Below are 14,203 nucleotides of genomic sequence, written 5' to 3'. Positions count from 1 at the left end.
GTAAGAGACTATTTAGTACTAGTTAGTACTAGTGTTTGCTTCTTCTTTTTAACCCTTTCAATAGTGTTTTATGTTGTTATATTATATATTTTATATAATATGTATTGTTTTATAGAAATGGCAGAACAAATACAAGAGATGACGAAAGAGAATGCAGGTATTTAAAAGTGATTTAAAAGATCAAAGCACATATAATTCATGAAAAAAAAAATGCATAAATGCATTGTTAAGACGCACAATTTGTTCTGGGGAAGACGATGTTATGTGGGGAAAAAATTACTTTATTTCACTTATGAAATTCATTCTATGCTACTTTAAGCAGATATATGTATCATTTACAACGAATGACTTTAATCATTTTAGGGATTATTGAGCAAATGAAGATTAGTGAAAACCAGCTGGAAGGAATTAAGAAAGAAAATGCAGGTAAATTACTCTTATTTTTTAATTTACAGACATATTTAATGGATAATGTACAGACAGCCTTTATTGCACAATAAATATAATACTGTATAAATCAGAGATAATTCTTTTTAATTCTTGCTTGTGTTATATAGTATGTATAAAAAAGCTATAGTTTCTGTCCACAGAACAACCAAAAGTGGCATTTTCAGCTGACTTAGGGATACGTGGCGATTTATGTCCTCAGAATACTGAGATCACACTGACATTCAACAACATCTTCACAAATATTGGAAACAACTGCAATCCTCCTAGGTTACACCATCTATGACAGTCCAGATAACCTCAGCACTTTCAGTGGATTCCTCATTTATCCATTATAGTGATCAATCATTGCACAATGTATGAATGTTCATTTCCTAATGAAAGACAAATTCACTCATCTGTGCTCTTTCCACATTAGTTTTGAGTTTATCATTTATATAACTTCTAACTGGTTGCTCAGAGAAAACTTAATGAATCACACTTATGCTGTATTAACCATATACTGTACCATGGAAAAATCTAACTGCAATAATGATTTTACATGCTATAGTTGTATAAGTTGTATTAAATATGTTTGTATATAAACCTCTGTACTATCTCATAACATTCTTACCTAAAATAATAATAATAATAATAATAATTATAATAATAATGATGATAAAAATAATATCATACATTGTAATAGTATATTAAATGTATTGATTTAAATATTCTAGATTTTAGTATTCTGAAACATAACAGAATCTTTGGGGGAAAATTAATAGGCATATTCCTGGGATTTTAGTGAATTACATTGTAGTGCATGGTCTGCAGAATCTCTGATCATATTGCTGTTAAAGTCTGACATCTAGTGTTGAGCTTTGGAAATCTAAACATGTAGTAAAAACATTGATAAACAGATACAATTACAGTTATTTATAATAATTTACAATAAAACTATAAATTAAAAAAAGACATGTGCATTATATATATATATATATATTTTTTTTTATATACTTATACTTTTATACTTTTTAAAACTCAGAATTGGTCTAAACCTCTTTGTGCTTGCTGCCTCAGCAAGTGAAGGTGAGAGCAAATCAAAACAAATGAAAAGCAGACGCCTCTGGAGAGAAGCAAACAGCCTCCAATCAGCCTCTGAGGGAGGATGATTACTGTCTGCGGAGAGCTAGAGGAGTGACTGTCAAGGCAGGTGCTGTTTGAACACATGCTCATGTGCGGATTTGAGTCATCTTAGAGTCTCCTCACTGCACCCACGTACTGGACAACAAGACCTTTTGTGGATACTCAAACTTATAGAAAAATACCTGCAACATGGCAGGAATCTTCGGGGTTTGAGTCTCAGGATGTAATTGAAGGTAGGTGCTTGTTTATGTACAAAATAAAAGTCTATTGTTTTGTATTGTGGTCTGTATCTAATTTCTGCATGATGTAACTGATTCAAATCGGTTAGTCGCTGTGCCAGAGCCTTGGCCTAGCAGTTAGCGCATGAGCTGTGGCGCTCATGTAAACGATGCAAGTTTGAATACGGCTCGCAACATTTTGCTTTTCTCGCTATCTTTTTGTGTTTATCTGCAATAAAAGGCCGCGTGATTGTTGTGATATCTGAAGGAAAGACTGTGAGTCTTGTGCTTCATAGACTACAATCTTTCCTAGACTGACTTCAGGCTGTTGTCATGTGTGGTGCCACAGCCTGGTGCCACCCAGAGGGGTCAGCTTGACATCCACAACAGAACATCAAGAAAGAGTGATGCTTGGGGGAATGGACAACAAGATGATCTGAAATGTTTGCACATTCAAGGCTGGGGGCTGAGGGAATGTGTGTGTGTGTTCGCTGGAAATGTGATGGCAAAACAGTAAGTGATGATTGGAAAGTGACTCACAGTCACAGTATAGTTGCAATGTTTATTGCAAATTTCAAAGTACCATGATTCTTTCTATTTATTCATGTCATGATGATATATTGCAAAAACACAAACATGAATGTTTGTTTTTCTATCATGGAGCGGGATTTCCGTTGACTTTATATCGTTTTACCCTGAGCTAATCATATTTTCATTCCATAAACCTCTCACAAACCCTGTTCACACACTGAATAAAGACAATATAGTGAAAAATGAGTGACAGCAAATGTTAAAAATATGTATGTAATATAAATATTTTTTGTAGGACAATATACACAGCTGGGTAGATTACTTGCAAATTGTAGCCTGTTACTGATTCCAAATCACAAAAATTGTAGTTAGTAACATAATCCATTACATAACACATTTCAGGTAATCAGACTACTTTTTGATTACTTTTGACCTAACTTGTAATACATTATTTAATATGTTATTTAGCATATTTCCACATGAGCGGGTTCCCACAATATAGATGATTTCAGTTTGTATTATCCTTTTGGGGACATTTGGTCCCTTAAATGTAGGCAAAATGTTACGCATGCACACATTTTCGAAACATCCACTTATTAGTGTGGCTCATTAGAAAATTTACTGTCAGTCTGTAGCCTGTTACTGATTCCAAATCACAAAAATTGTAGTTAGTAACATAATCCATTACATAACACATTTCAGGTAATCAGACTACTTTTTGATTACTTTTGACCTAACTTGTTTATCAGTTTGTTGTGAGTTGTGAGTTTGTGAAAAGTTAATCATTAATTAAATTAAATGTAATGTTAAAATAAATCATTTTTAAAATAACAAATAACATAAATCGAAATAAAACACTTCCTAAAAAAATTAATTATTTTATTTGTTTACCTGCATGTCATTTGACCATTAACCAATGTCAGAGAACCGTGACAATGCAAATGTGATACTTAATTATTAAAATTTTTTTTTTTTTTTAAATATTTACTTCAAGTAAATATATTAGGTGAAAGAGGTTCAGATGACAAAAAAGTTTGGGAATGCCTGCATTGCATGTAAATAAGAAATAATGGGAATTTTTGAAAGACAAAAAGTTTGAAAAGCCTTACAAAGACATTGCAATAGATGGTTAAATAACCCACTGAGTGATAATTCAGATAAACATTAATGTGTTCATCAGTAGTTGATGTTATGTTAAAACACCTGAAATGATTTTTGTAAATCCAGTGGTCAAATGCTGTGTAGCCACCTGACTAATGATTGGTCTTTGTGTGAATAGCCACAAAACTGGAAAACTTACTGAGTGTATATAAGCGGTAGGATATTAAACAAAAGGAACATTTAAAAGATGAAAAAGAGGAATTAAGGAGAATCAAAAAGATTAAGAATAATTTATTGCTATTGTGTGAATAATACGTAATCATGTAATTAATAAATAAGTAACTGTAGTCTGATTACTTTAGTTGTCTGAGTATTTTAAAATGTAAGTTAATCTAATTACAAGTACTTAATTTTTGGAATTTGATTACGTAATCCAGATTACATTTAATCAGTTAATACCCAGCTAATTTTTTTCTCAGTTTTTCTGTAGCTTTCTATTAATACATTATTTAATATGTTATTTAGCATATTTCCACATGAGCGGGTTCCCACAATATAGATGATTTCAGTTTGTATTATCCTTTTGGGGACATTTGGTCCCTTAAATGTAGGCAAAATGTTACGCATGCACACATTTTCGAAACATCCTCTTATTAGTGTGGCTCATTAGAAAATTTACTGTCAGTCGCTGATTAACACCCTCTTTGTCTGGCAAATTATCAAGGTGCCCAAGGTGGGTTGAATGAGAGAGAGGGCAGCCGAGCCTGGCTGGCAGGGGGCCAGGTGTAGCAGTGGAAAGGAGAGAAAGTCAGGTCAGAGCAGAACAAAACGTTTGTCAGTGTGTGAAATATTTAATTAGTCACGCACACACACACTCATGTTGACACAGTTTAACTCAGAGCAAACAGACCTCAGTTTCTCTATTCCTGGAAACTGTACATATAATTTTTTTGCATAGATAGATCAGAAGTAATGCAATCTGAATATGTTACAGCACACTTGTACTCTCTCGCCCTCTTTCTCGTTGAAATCACTCTGTTCTTTTGATTTCATTTTGTTCTCTCTCATCTTTTTGCTTACTCTTTCCAAATTGGATTCATCTAGTTTAGGCAGGAAGGTCTTTTGTACATTCTATTATCAGGTCTTGTGCTCTGAAACAGAAATGTTGTTTCTGAAGTATTGCATGAGTTTTTTTTTTCTTTCTCATAATAGATTGCACTATAATTTTGCACTTTCATCCAATGTCTTCACTGTAAAAAAAATTCTGTAGTTTTTACAAAATAATTTTGGCAGCTGTGGTTGCCAGAATAATTTTGTAAAAAATACAGAAAACTGTAAACACATTTACGGCCAAAAACTTTAAATTTTACAGTATAAAACTGTAATTTACAAACAAGAAAATTTGAATGTAAACCAGTAAATTCAACAATGCACACTGCTATTAAAATCTGTTTTGTACATACTGACAACCACCATAATAATGCAGGTGGTAAAAGAGAAAGCCACATGAAGAATCAAAGCTCATCACAAGTAGCTTCGCCACAAGCAGAAGTATATACTAATATATAGAAGGTGCACAGAGTCATTCATGCAAACACAAAACACCATCATGGTAACACACATGATACTTAAATAATGCATTTTTTTTGCATAGATAGATCAGAAGTAATGCAATCTGAATATGTTACAGCACACTTGTACTCTCTCGCCCTCTTTCTCGTTGAAATCACTCTGTTCTTTTGATTTCACTTTGTTCTCTCTCATCTTTTTGCTTACTCTTTCCAAATTGGATTCATCTAGTTTAGGCAGGAAGGTCTTTTGTACATTCTATTATCAGGTCTTGTGCTCTGAAACAGAAATGTTGTTTCTGAAGTATTGCATGAGTTTTTTTTTTCTTTCTCATAATAGATTGCACTATAATTTTGCACTTTCATCCAATGTCTTCACTGTAAAAAAAATTCTGTAGTTTTTACAAAATAATTTTGGCAGCTGTGGTTGCCAGAATAATTTTGTAAAAAATACAGAAGTAAACACATTGTAACATAAAGCCCAAATATACATAACTAATAACAAAAACTATTAAAAAAACATGATTATTTAAACAAAATACTTTCAAATGTGGAGTGTCATGCAGGGAATTCTGGGAATGTCAGTTTACAGTTTTTGACTGTAAATTATACATTGATTTGTTATTTTTACTTCTAAAAACTGTAAAATTAACAGCATTTTACTGTAAAATTACATGAAATGTCTGGTTAGATATTTTACAGTTTTTCCCTGTATATAGTACAGGAACTTACTGTTAACCTATTAACAGTTTTTTTCCGTAGCGTTTTTACAAAATTGTACAGTTAAAATTACATTTATTTTTTACAGTGTTGATATAATGTATTCGTTTTCAAAAGTAACTGCAGGCGGTAGCAGATGGTTGATACTTTGCAGTTTTTGTATGTGGGTCATTGTCAGAAAACAGTGCCATTTGTGCTACATAAATTTGTGTGTCCCCATGACTGACTAATGATATCATTTACAGAATACTGAACTTAGTTGCATTAGGTGATGGATTTGGCTCTGATAAGTGTGTAATGCAAATGGAATTGTAGTAAAGAAAAACAAATTAAATAGATTAAAATATTTTTTCTGACTAAACTAAGTTTACTGAAATTAAAATATATTGCTTGTACTATGTAGTTTTCCCCCCTAAAATACTATTTTATACTATATAGTATTTCCCCGTAAAATACTATAATGTTAACCTTCATCTCTCAAAATTTGAAGGAATATTAGCTGTGAGTATACCACTGTTATACTAACATGTTTTACAAAGTAACCAAGACATTTCAATAAAAACCTTTATCTTGTGGAAAACAGAGTGTTCAAAATTAGAGAACAGTAGCCACTGTAACACAAAAGAAGATTACAACTAAAATTTTGGAGGGTTACAGCTGTCAAAAATTAGTAGGAATTGTAGAGGCTGCTGCTTTTTCAGCACATCTGTGGCCGCAGGATATCACTAGTTTCTCACACTACGTTGGTGTGATCTTGGTCCACTCTTCTTCCACTCTCTTCCATAGTTTGTTAACTGTAGTGAGTTTCTTAGCCATAAGGATTTTCCAAGGAGATTTTTCAAGAGATTTTCAGTTGGGTTTAGATCAGGACCCAATGTTCTTGGCTTCAAGGAACTGCTTTAACCGTTTTGCATTGTGACGGGGACATTGTCTTGCATGAAAATTGCAATCTGGCTGGGAGATGCTTGCAGGGAAGGTACCGCATGTTCCTGAAGGAAGTTCTGATAAACATTTGCATTCACCCTGTCCTGTGGCTGTATAAGAGGCTCGACTTCTGCTGACGAAAACATCACCCAAACCGTGACACTTCCTCCTCCACCTTTCAATGACTTCTTTACACACTTGGAATTCAGTCTTTCCCCAGTTTGACGCCGAACATAATGGGCCCTATCACACACCCGGCGCAATGTGGTGCAAGATGCGGCGCAAGTGGTTTTGTTAGTTTCAGCCCGACGCAGTTCTCATTTTCCCGTCCTGCGCCGCGTTGTTTGAATAGCAAATGCAGTTGAATTGCTTCAAGAACCTCGCTACTGAGAAATGCGAAACCATTTTATTGATAAATTCGCGGGGCAGTGCTGACAATAAGTTTCTGCCCGCGTGTGTGCGCGAGTGCGTGTCTGTACTGCGTGTGCGTCTGTGAGAGAGAACGGGAGAAAAAAAAGCATGATTTCCGTACATAAAAAACGTTGAAGACATGGAAATAGTTTGTCATTTTTACCCTATTGTTTGTTATATTTATTTGCTCAATGTCTTCTGGGGTTTTTGGTTCTTTTACTGTTGTAGATAGTATAACAAAAATATTATATATCTCTTCATTGTGTTTGGGCCCCCCCTGGACGAGCAAGCATAGGCATGTGCCTAGAATGCCTATGCGTAAATCCGGCCCTGCCACCATGTAAATAGCGAACCCGTCATGGCGCGAGCACAACTGGGACAAGTTCAAGCTCAAACCGGTGTGCACCGTTTTGCTACGGTTTCCGGTTTGAACGACATGTTTCCTGGAAACGGTGTGCAACGGGGTTTGAGATGCGTTTTCTCTTGTTTGGTGGGTGTGTCAAACATGTCAGCCCAATCAGCAGCAACATGTATATAAACCACGCGGTATTAAAGAGACAGCTCACACAGTGTAATTAACATCAAAATAAATTCACAAGAGCAAGTATATTGTTTGCACATGTTTATTTACATTAAAGGCAAAATAACTGAAATAATAAGAGCACATGTATAGATCTATAGATGCCCTGAGCGCACCTGCACCGTGCGCTTTACACCATGTGCTTAGATCGTTAAAATAGGGCCCAATGTTTCCCATTGGACCCAAATAAATTAAACTTGCTCTCATCACAAAAGTGAACTTTGGACCAGTTCTCTGTCCAGATAACATGCTCCTCAGCAAAGGTGAGTCTAGCCTTTTGATTCTTTCTGATAATGAGAGGCTTGGTCACTGCAGCGTGCGCTTTCAGTCTGACTTCTCTTAAGCGTGCCAAGACAGATTCTTACCCTGTTCAGTGCTTAACTGGTGAGCAATTCCAGCTGCAGTGTTGAACCGATTCCCCACTGAGAGTCTCCTCATTATCCTGTCTTCTCGTGCATTTGTCTTACGTGGGCGACCAGCCTTTTTTGGGGACTTGAATGAATTAGGGTCAATGTAAAACTGTAATATTCAAGAAATCACAGATTTGGAATGACCAACTTCTCTTGCAGTGGCTGAAAGGGTCATCCCTTTGGCCTTCATTTGGACAACCTGCTGTTGCAGAGTTTCAGTCACCTTAGAGCACCTCGCTATCTTGCAATCTCAGTAAAAAGTAGAGGAATGCTGACAGTTAAATAGGGTTTGTCATAAAATTAAGGAAATTAGCACCAGGTACCAGATTAACACCAATAACTTGAAGGTATCTATAAGTGTTCTCTAATTTTGATCAGAGTTCTTTTTCAAATATCTTATTTAAGTTTTTTATACTGTGCTTCACAATACAATTAATTTCTGAAATATGCTTAAAAAACTGCCTTTCTACTCCTGTTAGGATAAGTTAAAATAGGTCTAAGCAGTGACCTTGAAATTTAGGAAATTAGGAAATTGTAGGTTGTTCTATAATTTTGATCCCTACTGTATATATATATATATAACATAAATGGAAACAAAGCACAATAATATTTGCTAGTTAAGGTCATTATTTGCCACTTTTGCACTAATATTCAATCCTGTGACATACAACCACAAAACATTTATAATGAAGCTGGGTTGAAAAAAAAAAGTTTTTAGACAAACAAACAAATTTAAAAATAAATACATATTTTTCAGATTTTTTTAACAAAGACTGCAGTGTTTTGTGAGCATGAATCATGTATCAGGGTATTTGTAACCCAAAAAAACATTCATTACTATTCACCTTTTGTCTGCCTTTTCAGTCTATTTACTTTCAAGTGTTCTCCTTCTCTTTCCACCTCAGGTGTTCCATAGTGGTCAAATGCATTGATTTCTACTCAAGTCTGCCTGGACCAGTTATACTTGAAATGGGTAGACGAGCAGCTGATCACACCACTCCAGTGCCAGTTCTCGGAGAGCCCGCACTTGTGGGGACACGCGTCTGGAGGGCCGTGACAAATGGAACCAGTAGTATGGCGGCCCTCACACTGTCTCATCACTGTAATGTCGGTGTGCAGACGTCACCTGCAATAAGAAACAACCAACTACAACTGAACGGCAAACATGTGGACGCTTGTAACAGTCAATCAGAAAACAAAGTGATCATGCCACCTAATGGCCACATCCCAAACGAGGCCGGTAAAAAGGAGGATAACGGGAAAGAAAAAACAAAAAGTATAATTATTAAACAAAAAAGTCTGGAGAGTAAAATGAAAAAGGGTGTGACCTTTGAGGGACTGGAGAGGGATATTTGTAAAAACATCAGGGAAGAAGTGCAGCTCCGTAACCGTCCAATTAGAACCAGCCCCCCATTGAGAAGTGTGGCTAACAGCAGGCTAAAACTGAGAAGGAATTGTCACTTCACCAATGGGAGCGTGGTTGACTCCGAGGTAATGGGTGGGATCAGCAGTGACATCAGTGATGGGGAGGAGTCTTCCACTAGACAGAAAAAAACGTTACCGCCACGCTCACCTCCTCACAGACCTCCCGTGACCATCTGCAGCACTTGTGGAGGAAGGCAGAATCCAGCGCCTCATGGACTCTACAGCCAAATAAGGATGATTACACCGCCAAATTCCGCAGGTTCTCTGGGACTCCAGTCGAGACATTCATCCCCTCTTTACCCTGGGAAGGACGTGCAGGAATACACGCAGATAGAAAGGCACACCACCTGCAGTGCTACACAGTCAGACCAGCACCCCATGAGCACTAACCTTCATTCTTATCTCAACATGAATATAAACAAGGAATGGCCATTATCTCTCCTGCCTGCTCAGCAGAGTGAGGCATCAAACCTCACTAATCATCACGCAGTCAAGAGGGAATCTAGTGCTGACACACACATTAATCACACCAGTCGCTCATCGGCTCTAAATACACACACTCTCACTGTTACCGTGAAAGAGGATAGAGGCTCAACAAAGGTCGTAAACACACACTTGAACGCTCACAAACCTCACAACTCTTGTCCCCGCAGACCTCCTGTGTCTGTCAACCCTCCCCAAACACACAAAAACAGCCTGACAGAAAGGCTAGATGCCACACAGATTACAAATACCAGAATACCACACACAAACATCCACTTTAGATCATCTCACCAGCCAAACCCTGATGAGAAACAACCAACTCAAGGAAACCAAGTCAAACCTACACACTCAGAGTCTCCCCAGCCACAAAATAAAACACACATCAAACCTTTGCAAACTACTTTGAAACAACAAATATTCCCCCAAACTAGCACACCGCAGAACTCCAAACCTCAAAGCAGTGATGCACTTTCGAAATGCTCACGGTTAAATCAGACAAAATCCCCTGCCTGTTTTCATTTACATTCAGACATTAAATGCCAATCTATAGTGCAGAGTTGTGTGAATGAAGGTGTCATATCCTCCACTGCTTCAAACATTCACAGACAGGTTCAATTCCCTAATGGATTAGAGACCAAATTTGACATGCACACTAAACCGTCAATGTGCTCACACACACATTTCGGCATTAAACCTCAAAGCGGGACGCAAATCTGTGCTGACACAGAGTCAGAATCCTCACCCTGTGATTCACGTTCACATTTTGCACTGGTGACACACACACCTAAACTCTCAGGGCCTCACGGTGAACCACATCACGCATCGATACACAACGGCACTCCTTCACCCACCGACACGCACAAAGAAGCTTCCCACACATCCACACAGCGAACAAACACCAGTGGAACATCACTGCAGGGTATATCCATGCATAAAGACGCACTGTCACATCCTTATCGTGAGTCAAAAAGCCAAAATGACACTCGCTTCTTTTCACATGCCCCAAATATGCCAACCCATCACAAAGCAACACTTACGATGCAAACAATCAACCATCAGAACCTCTCAAATGCATTTACCACCACTCAGACTGAGGTGGAGGTGCGTTCGTACACCAAAGAACGTTCTCAAACAAGCCCCGGGGTCAAATCAGCCTCAAACGCTTTGTGTGTTCATTCGAATACGCCACATAGACAGACAGAGCCTACGGTTCTCAGACGCTCTGTCTTGAATCAGCTTAATAATGACACTCTTGAGTCCTCATTACTAGCCATCGCTTCCGCTAGGGCTTTTCCTCAAGCTACAACACACAACAGGACTGAATTAAAATTTTGGAGTGACACAGAGTCAAAGAAACTGGCTGATATTAAGGCAGCAGAACCAGAAGGTCAAATGATCAATGGCTCACAACACTCACTTCAACCTCCAAACAAACCACTTCCCTCTTGTCGACCTCCTAAACCTTCTTCTGCACCTCCACAAGCACCAGCTTTTAAATTCGCAACAGGGGGCAGTGAAAACAGAGGCCTGAATGTGGCCTCCAATCAAAACCCACTTCTGGCACCCTCAGGCACTTTGCCTATGGAACACACACAGAAAGATGGAAGTCTCCAGAACTCAAAGACACAGATGGAATCTCATTCTGAAGGGACTAGGCCCATCCCAAGTGAACACTGTTCCATAACGCACAGCCATCCGGATTCTGCGGCCCGGTTGCTGCCTGCATCGCCTCAGTGTGGCAGTCCGCGGGACCCTAATCACAGAATAGAGATGGTAGAGGCGAGTCTGCAGTCCAACAAGGAGAGAATCACTACTCTGCTCAACATCATCCAGGACCTGGAGATGAGCCATGCAATCAGCAAAGGGTGAGAGACGGATTTGTTCCAAGATTAGCAGATAATAGACAAGTGTGACTGGTGAGCTGGATGTGTTAAAGGTAATTGTGAGAATTTTTTAGAGCCAAGGTGCAGGAAGAAAGTGTAGCTGTAGTTTAATTTGATGTACATTTGGTTTTATCTCCAAGCGTAGGTCAATAAGGGCTATAAATGAGCTCTAACTGCATTTATGAATGTGAATGTGAGGCATACTAAAAGATATACTCAAACAATGCATTTTAAAATCTTTTTCCTTGCCTGCTATTTTTGTAGTCGGCAATGTTTTCGGACTGGCCAAGACTTCAGTGACTGTTCCACCTGTCAGAAGACTGCATGTGCTGTCTACAGGTGAGAGCACCCAGCGAGACTACCAACCATTTAAAAAGGGGTAGTTCTCCCCAAATTGACAATTCTGTCATCATTTACTCAACCTCATGTTGTTCCCAAACGATAAGGCTTCCTTCTTCTGTGGAGAGCGAAAGAAGATATTTAAAAAAAAAAGTCTCAGTGCTTCAAAAAGGCAGTGTCTCAAATTATCGTCTTTTGTGTTCCTAAGAAGAAGGAAAGTCATACAGGTTTAGAATGACATGCGTGTGATTAAATAATGACAGAATTTTCAGTTTTGGGTGAACTATCCCTTTAAACATGAACTTTAGTACTTTATTGTGTTATCCAATTCAATACAATTAGATTCACATTCCCATAGACATTTTTTTTTCTTCAGTGTTTTATTATTTTCTCCCATGGGTTAATAATAAAAAAGACAAAAACTAAATTTAGCATTTATTAATAATAGTTTTTATTAAAATATGTTGTCATTATATTTTATCATTATATTCTATCATATTCTATGTATTGATGGTGGGAGAAAATAATGGTAAAACAATAGTAGAAAAAGCACAAATGTTACTTATTACCCACACAAACATATATATATATATTTTAAAAAAATACAGTATATATATATATATATATATATATACACACATACATACATATATATGTTTCCACAAAAATATGCAGCAGCACAACTGTTTTCAAGATTGATAATAATAAGAAATGAGCACCAAATCAGCATATTAGAATGATTTCTGAAGTTTTATGTGACACTGAAGACTGGAGTAATGAACGGTAGAGTAAATGTATGTAATTCCAAGGGGAAAAAAGAACTATGAAGCATGAACAATCATAAATCGAATGCTCTCTTTTCTGTTCCCCCTACCTTTTCCCTTATCTCTTTCCCAATTTTCTTATTCACTCTTTGGACTAGTGTGGAGTATGACTTCCGTCAACAGGAGAGAAGATTCAAGGAACTCTTCCAGAGTCTGTGCCCATCATCCCCAGAGAGGAGAGAAGGATATGAAGGATCTCTGTCTTTACTCACCTCACTCATTCAGAATCACAAATTACACCAGCTAAATGCAAACATTATGACCCATAGCCAATCTGAGAATCAAACTCAAAGTCAGCCTCAGATTATTTCTCAGATTCAGTGCCAGATTCGGGCTCAATCTCAGTCTCAAACCCAGCCGCAGCCACAGAGTCAGTCTCGGCCTCAGGCTCAGCCACAGATTGTGTCTCGGATTCAGCCTCAGATTCAGTCTCAGTCACAGATTCCATCTCAGCCACAGATTCAATCTCAAAATCAGATTATATCTCAGATTCAATCCCAGACTGAGATTATGCCTCAGATTCTGCCTCAACTTCAGATTATGTCTCAGATTCAGTCTCAGGCTCATCCTCAGAATCAGTGCCTGTTCAAGGCTAAAATCAAAAGGAAGAAATTATGCAGGATGCTGTTCAGCTGGCTGCCACACAAAGTCCAAAAGAAATGACTACATAATGCCAAATATCTGATTTTCATGCATGACTCTCAACCCTCTGGTATTCGGAGTCACAACTCCTTTTTTCTCCTAATGCTGTCTGAAGTCTGACATACTTTGTGGAATGGAGCAATATTACATGGCATTCTGTGACTGAACTACCGAGGAGAATTTAAATTATGAAATTAGTTTTCCTTGGTAAATGAAATTGTACAACATTCTACTACTTGTCTACAGTTACAATGAACATGATGCTTGCCTTGGCTAGTTATGAAGGGTTTTGCACTTAAGATGCTTTTATTAGGACATGGCATTATGAGTATACAGTATAGTACATCACTTCCTTTTTGATCTTCCAAATGGACAGCTATCATCTGTTAAAGCCAGAGGACTGTGATGGGACTGGCATATGGAGCTTCAATGGCTGAATTTTAGCTAAACAAATCACAGATTCAAGGTTATGCAACAAAGATGGGTGTTTTGCCTCTTTTCTTCCAAATAAAGTCTCTCTTCCGCCCCACACATGCCCAAGTATTCAAAGGTTTTATACATTATATATATAT

At 37.5% G+C, this 14,203-nt stretch overlaps 1 protein-coding gene across 1 annotated transcript; it reads left to right on the top strand.

Moving 5' to 3' along the window:
- Positions 1–1,584: 1,584 nt before the first annotated feature.
- On the top strand, positions 1,585–13,824 carry LOC107742369 (uncharacterized). The gene is made up of 5 exons (XM_016555313.1): positions 1,585–1,805; positions 2,104–2,303; positions 8,941–11,808; positions 12,091–12,165; positions 13,088–13,824. The coding sequence occupies exons 2-5, from the start codon at positions 2,293–2,295 to the stop codon at positions 13,650–13,652; spliced, it is 3,519 nt and encodes a 1,172-aa protein (XP_016410799.1). The 5' UTR covers positions 1,585–1,805; positions 2,104–2,292; the 3' UTR covers positions 13,653–13,824.
- The last annotated feature ends 379 nt before the right edge of the window (positions 13,825–14,203 follow it).

The sequence above is a fragment of the Sinocyclocheilus rhinocerous genome, unplaced genomic scaffold (genome assembly GCF_001515625.1).
Source record: "Sinocyclocheilus rhinocerous isolate Xijiao unplaced genomic scaffold, SAMN03320098_v1.1 scaffold1127, whole genome shotgun sequence".
Taxonomy (NCBI): domain Eukaryota; kingdom Metazoa; phylum Chordata; class Actinopteri; order Cypriniformes; family Cyprinidae; genus Sinocyclocheilus; species Sinocyclocheilus rhinocerous.
Note: the sequence above shows the minus strand (reverse complement) of the source record. Positions and strands in the feature narration are given on the sequence as shown.

Excerpts from the sequence above, each read along its gene's own strand:
- LOC107742369 (XM_016555313.1), top strand. Across the intron at positions 11,809-12,090 it reads AGCCATGCAATCAGCAAAGG|TCGGCAATGTTTTCGGACTG; the intron begins GTGAGAGACGGA and ends CTATTTTTGTAG. Across the intron at positions 12,166-13,087 it reads ACTGCATGTGCTGTCTACAG|TGTGGAGTATGACTTCCGTC; the intron begins GTGAGAGCACCC and ends TCTTTGGACTAG.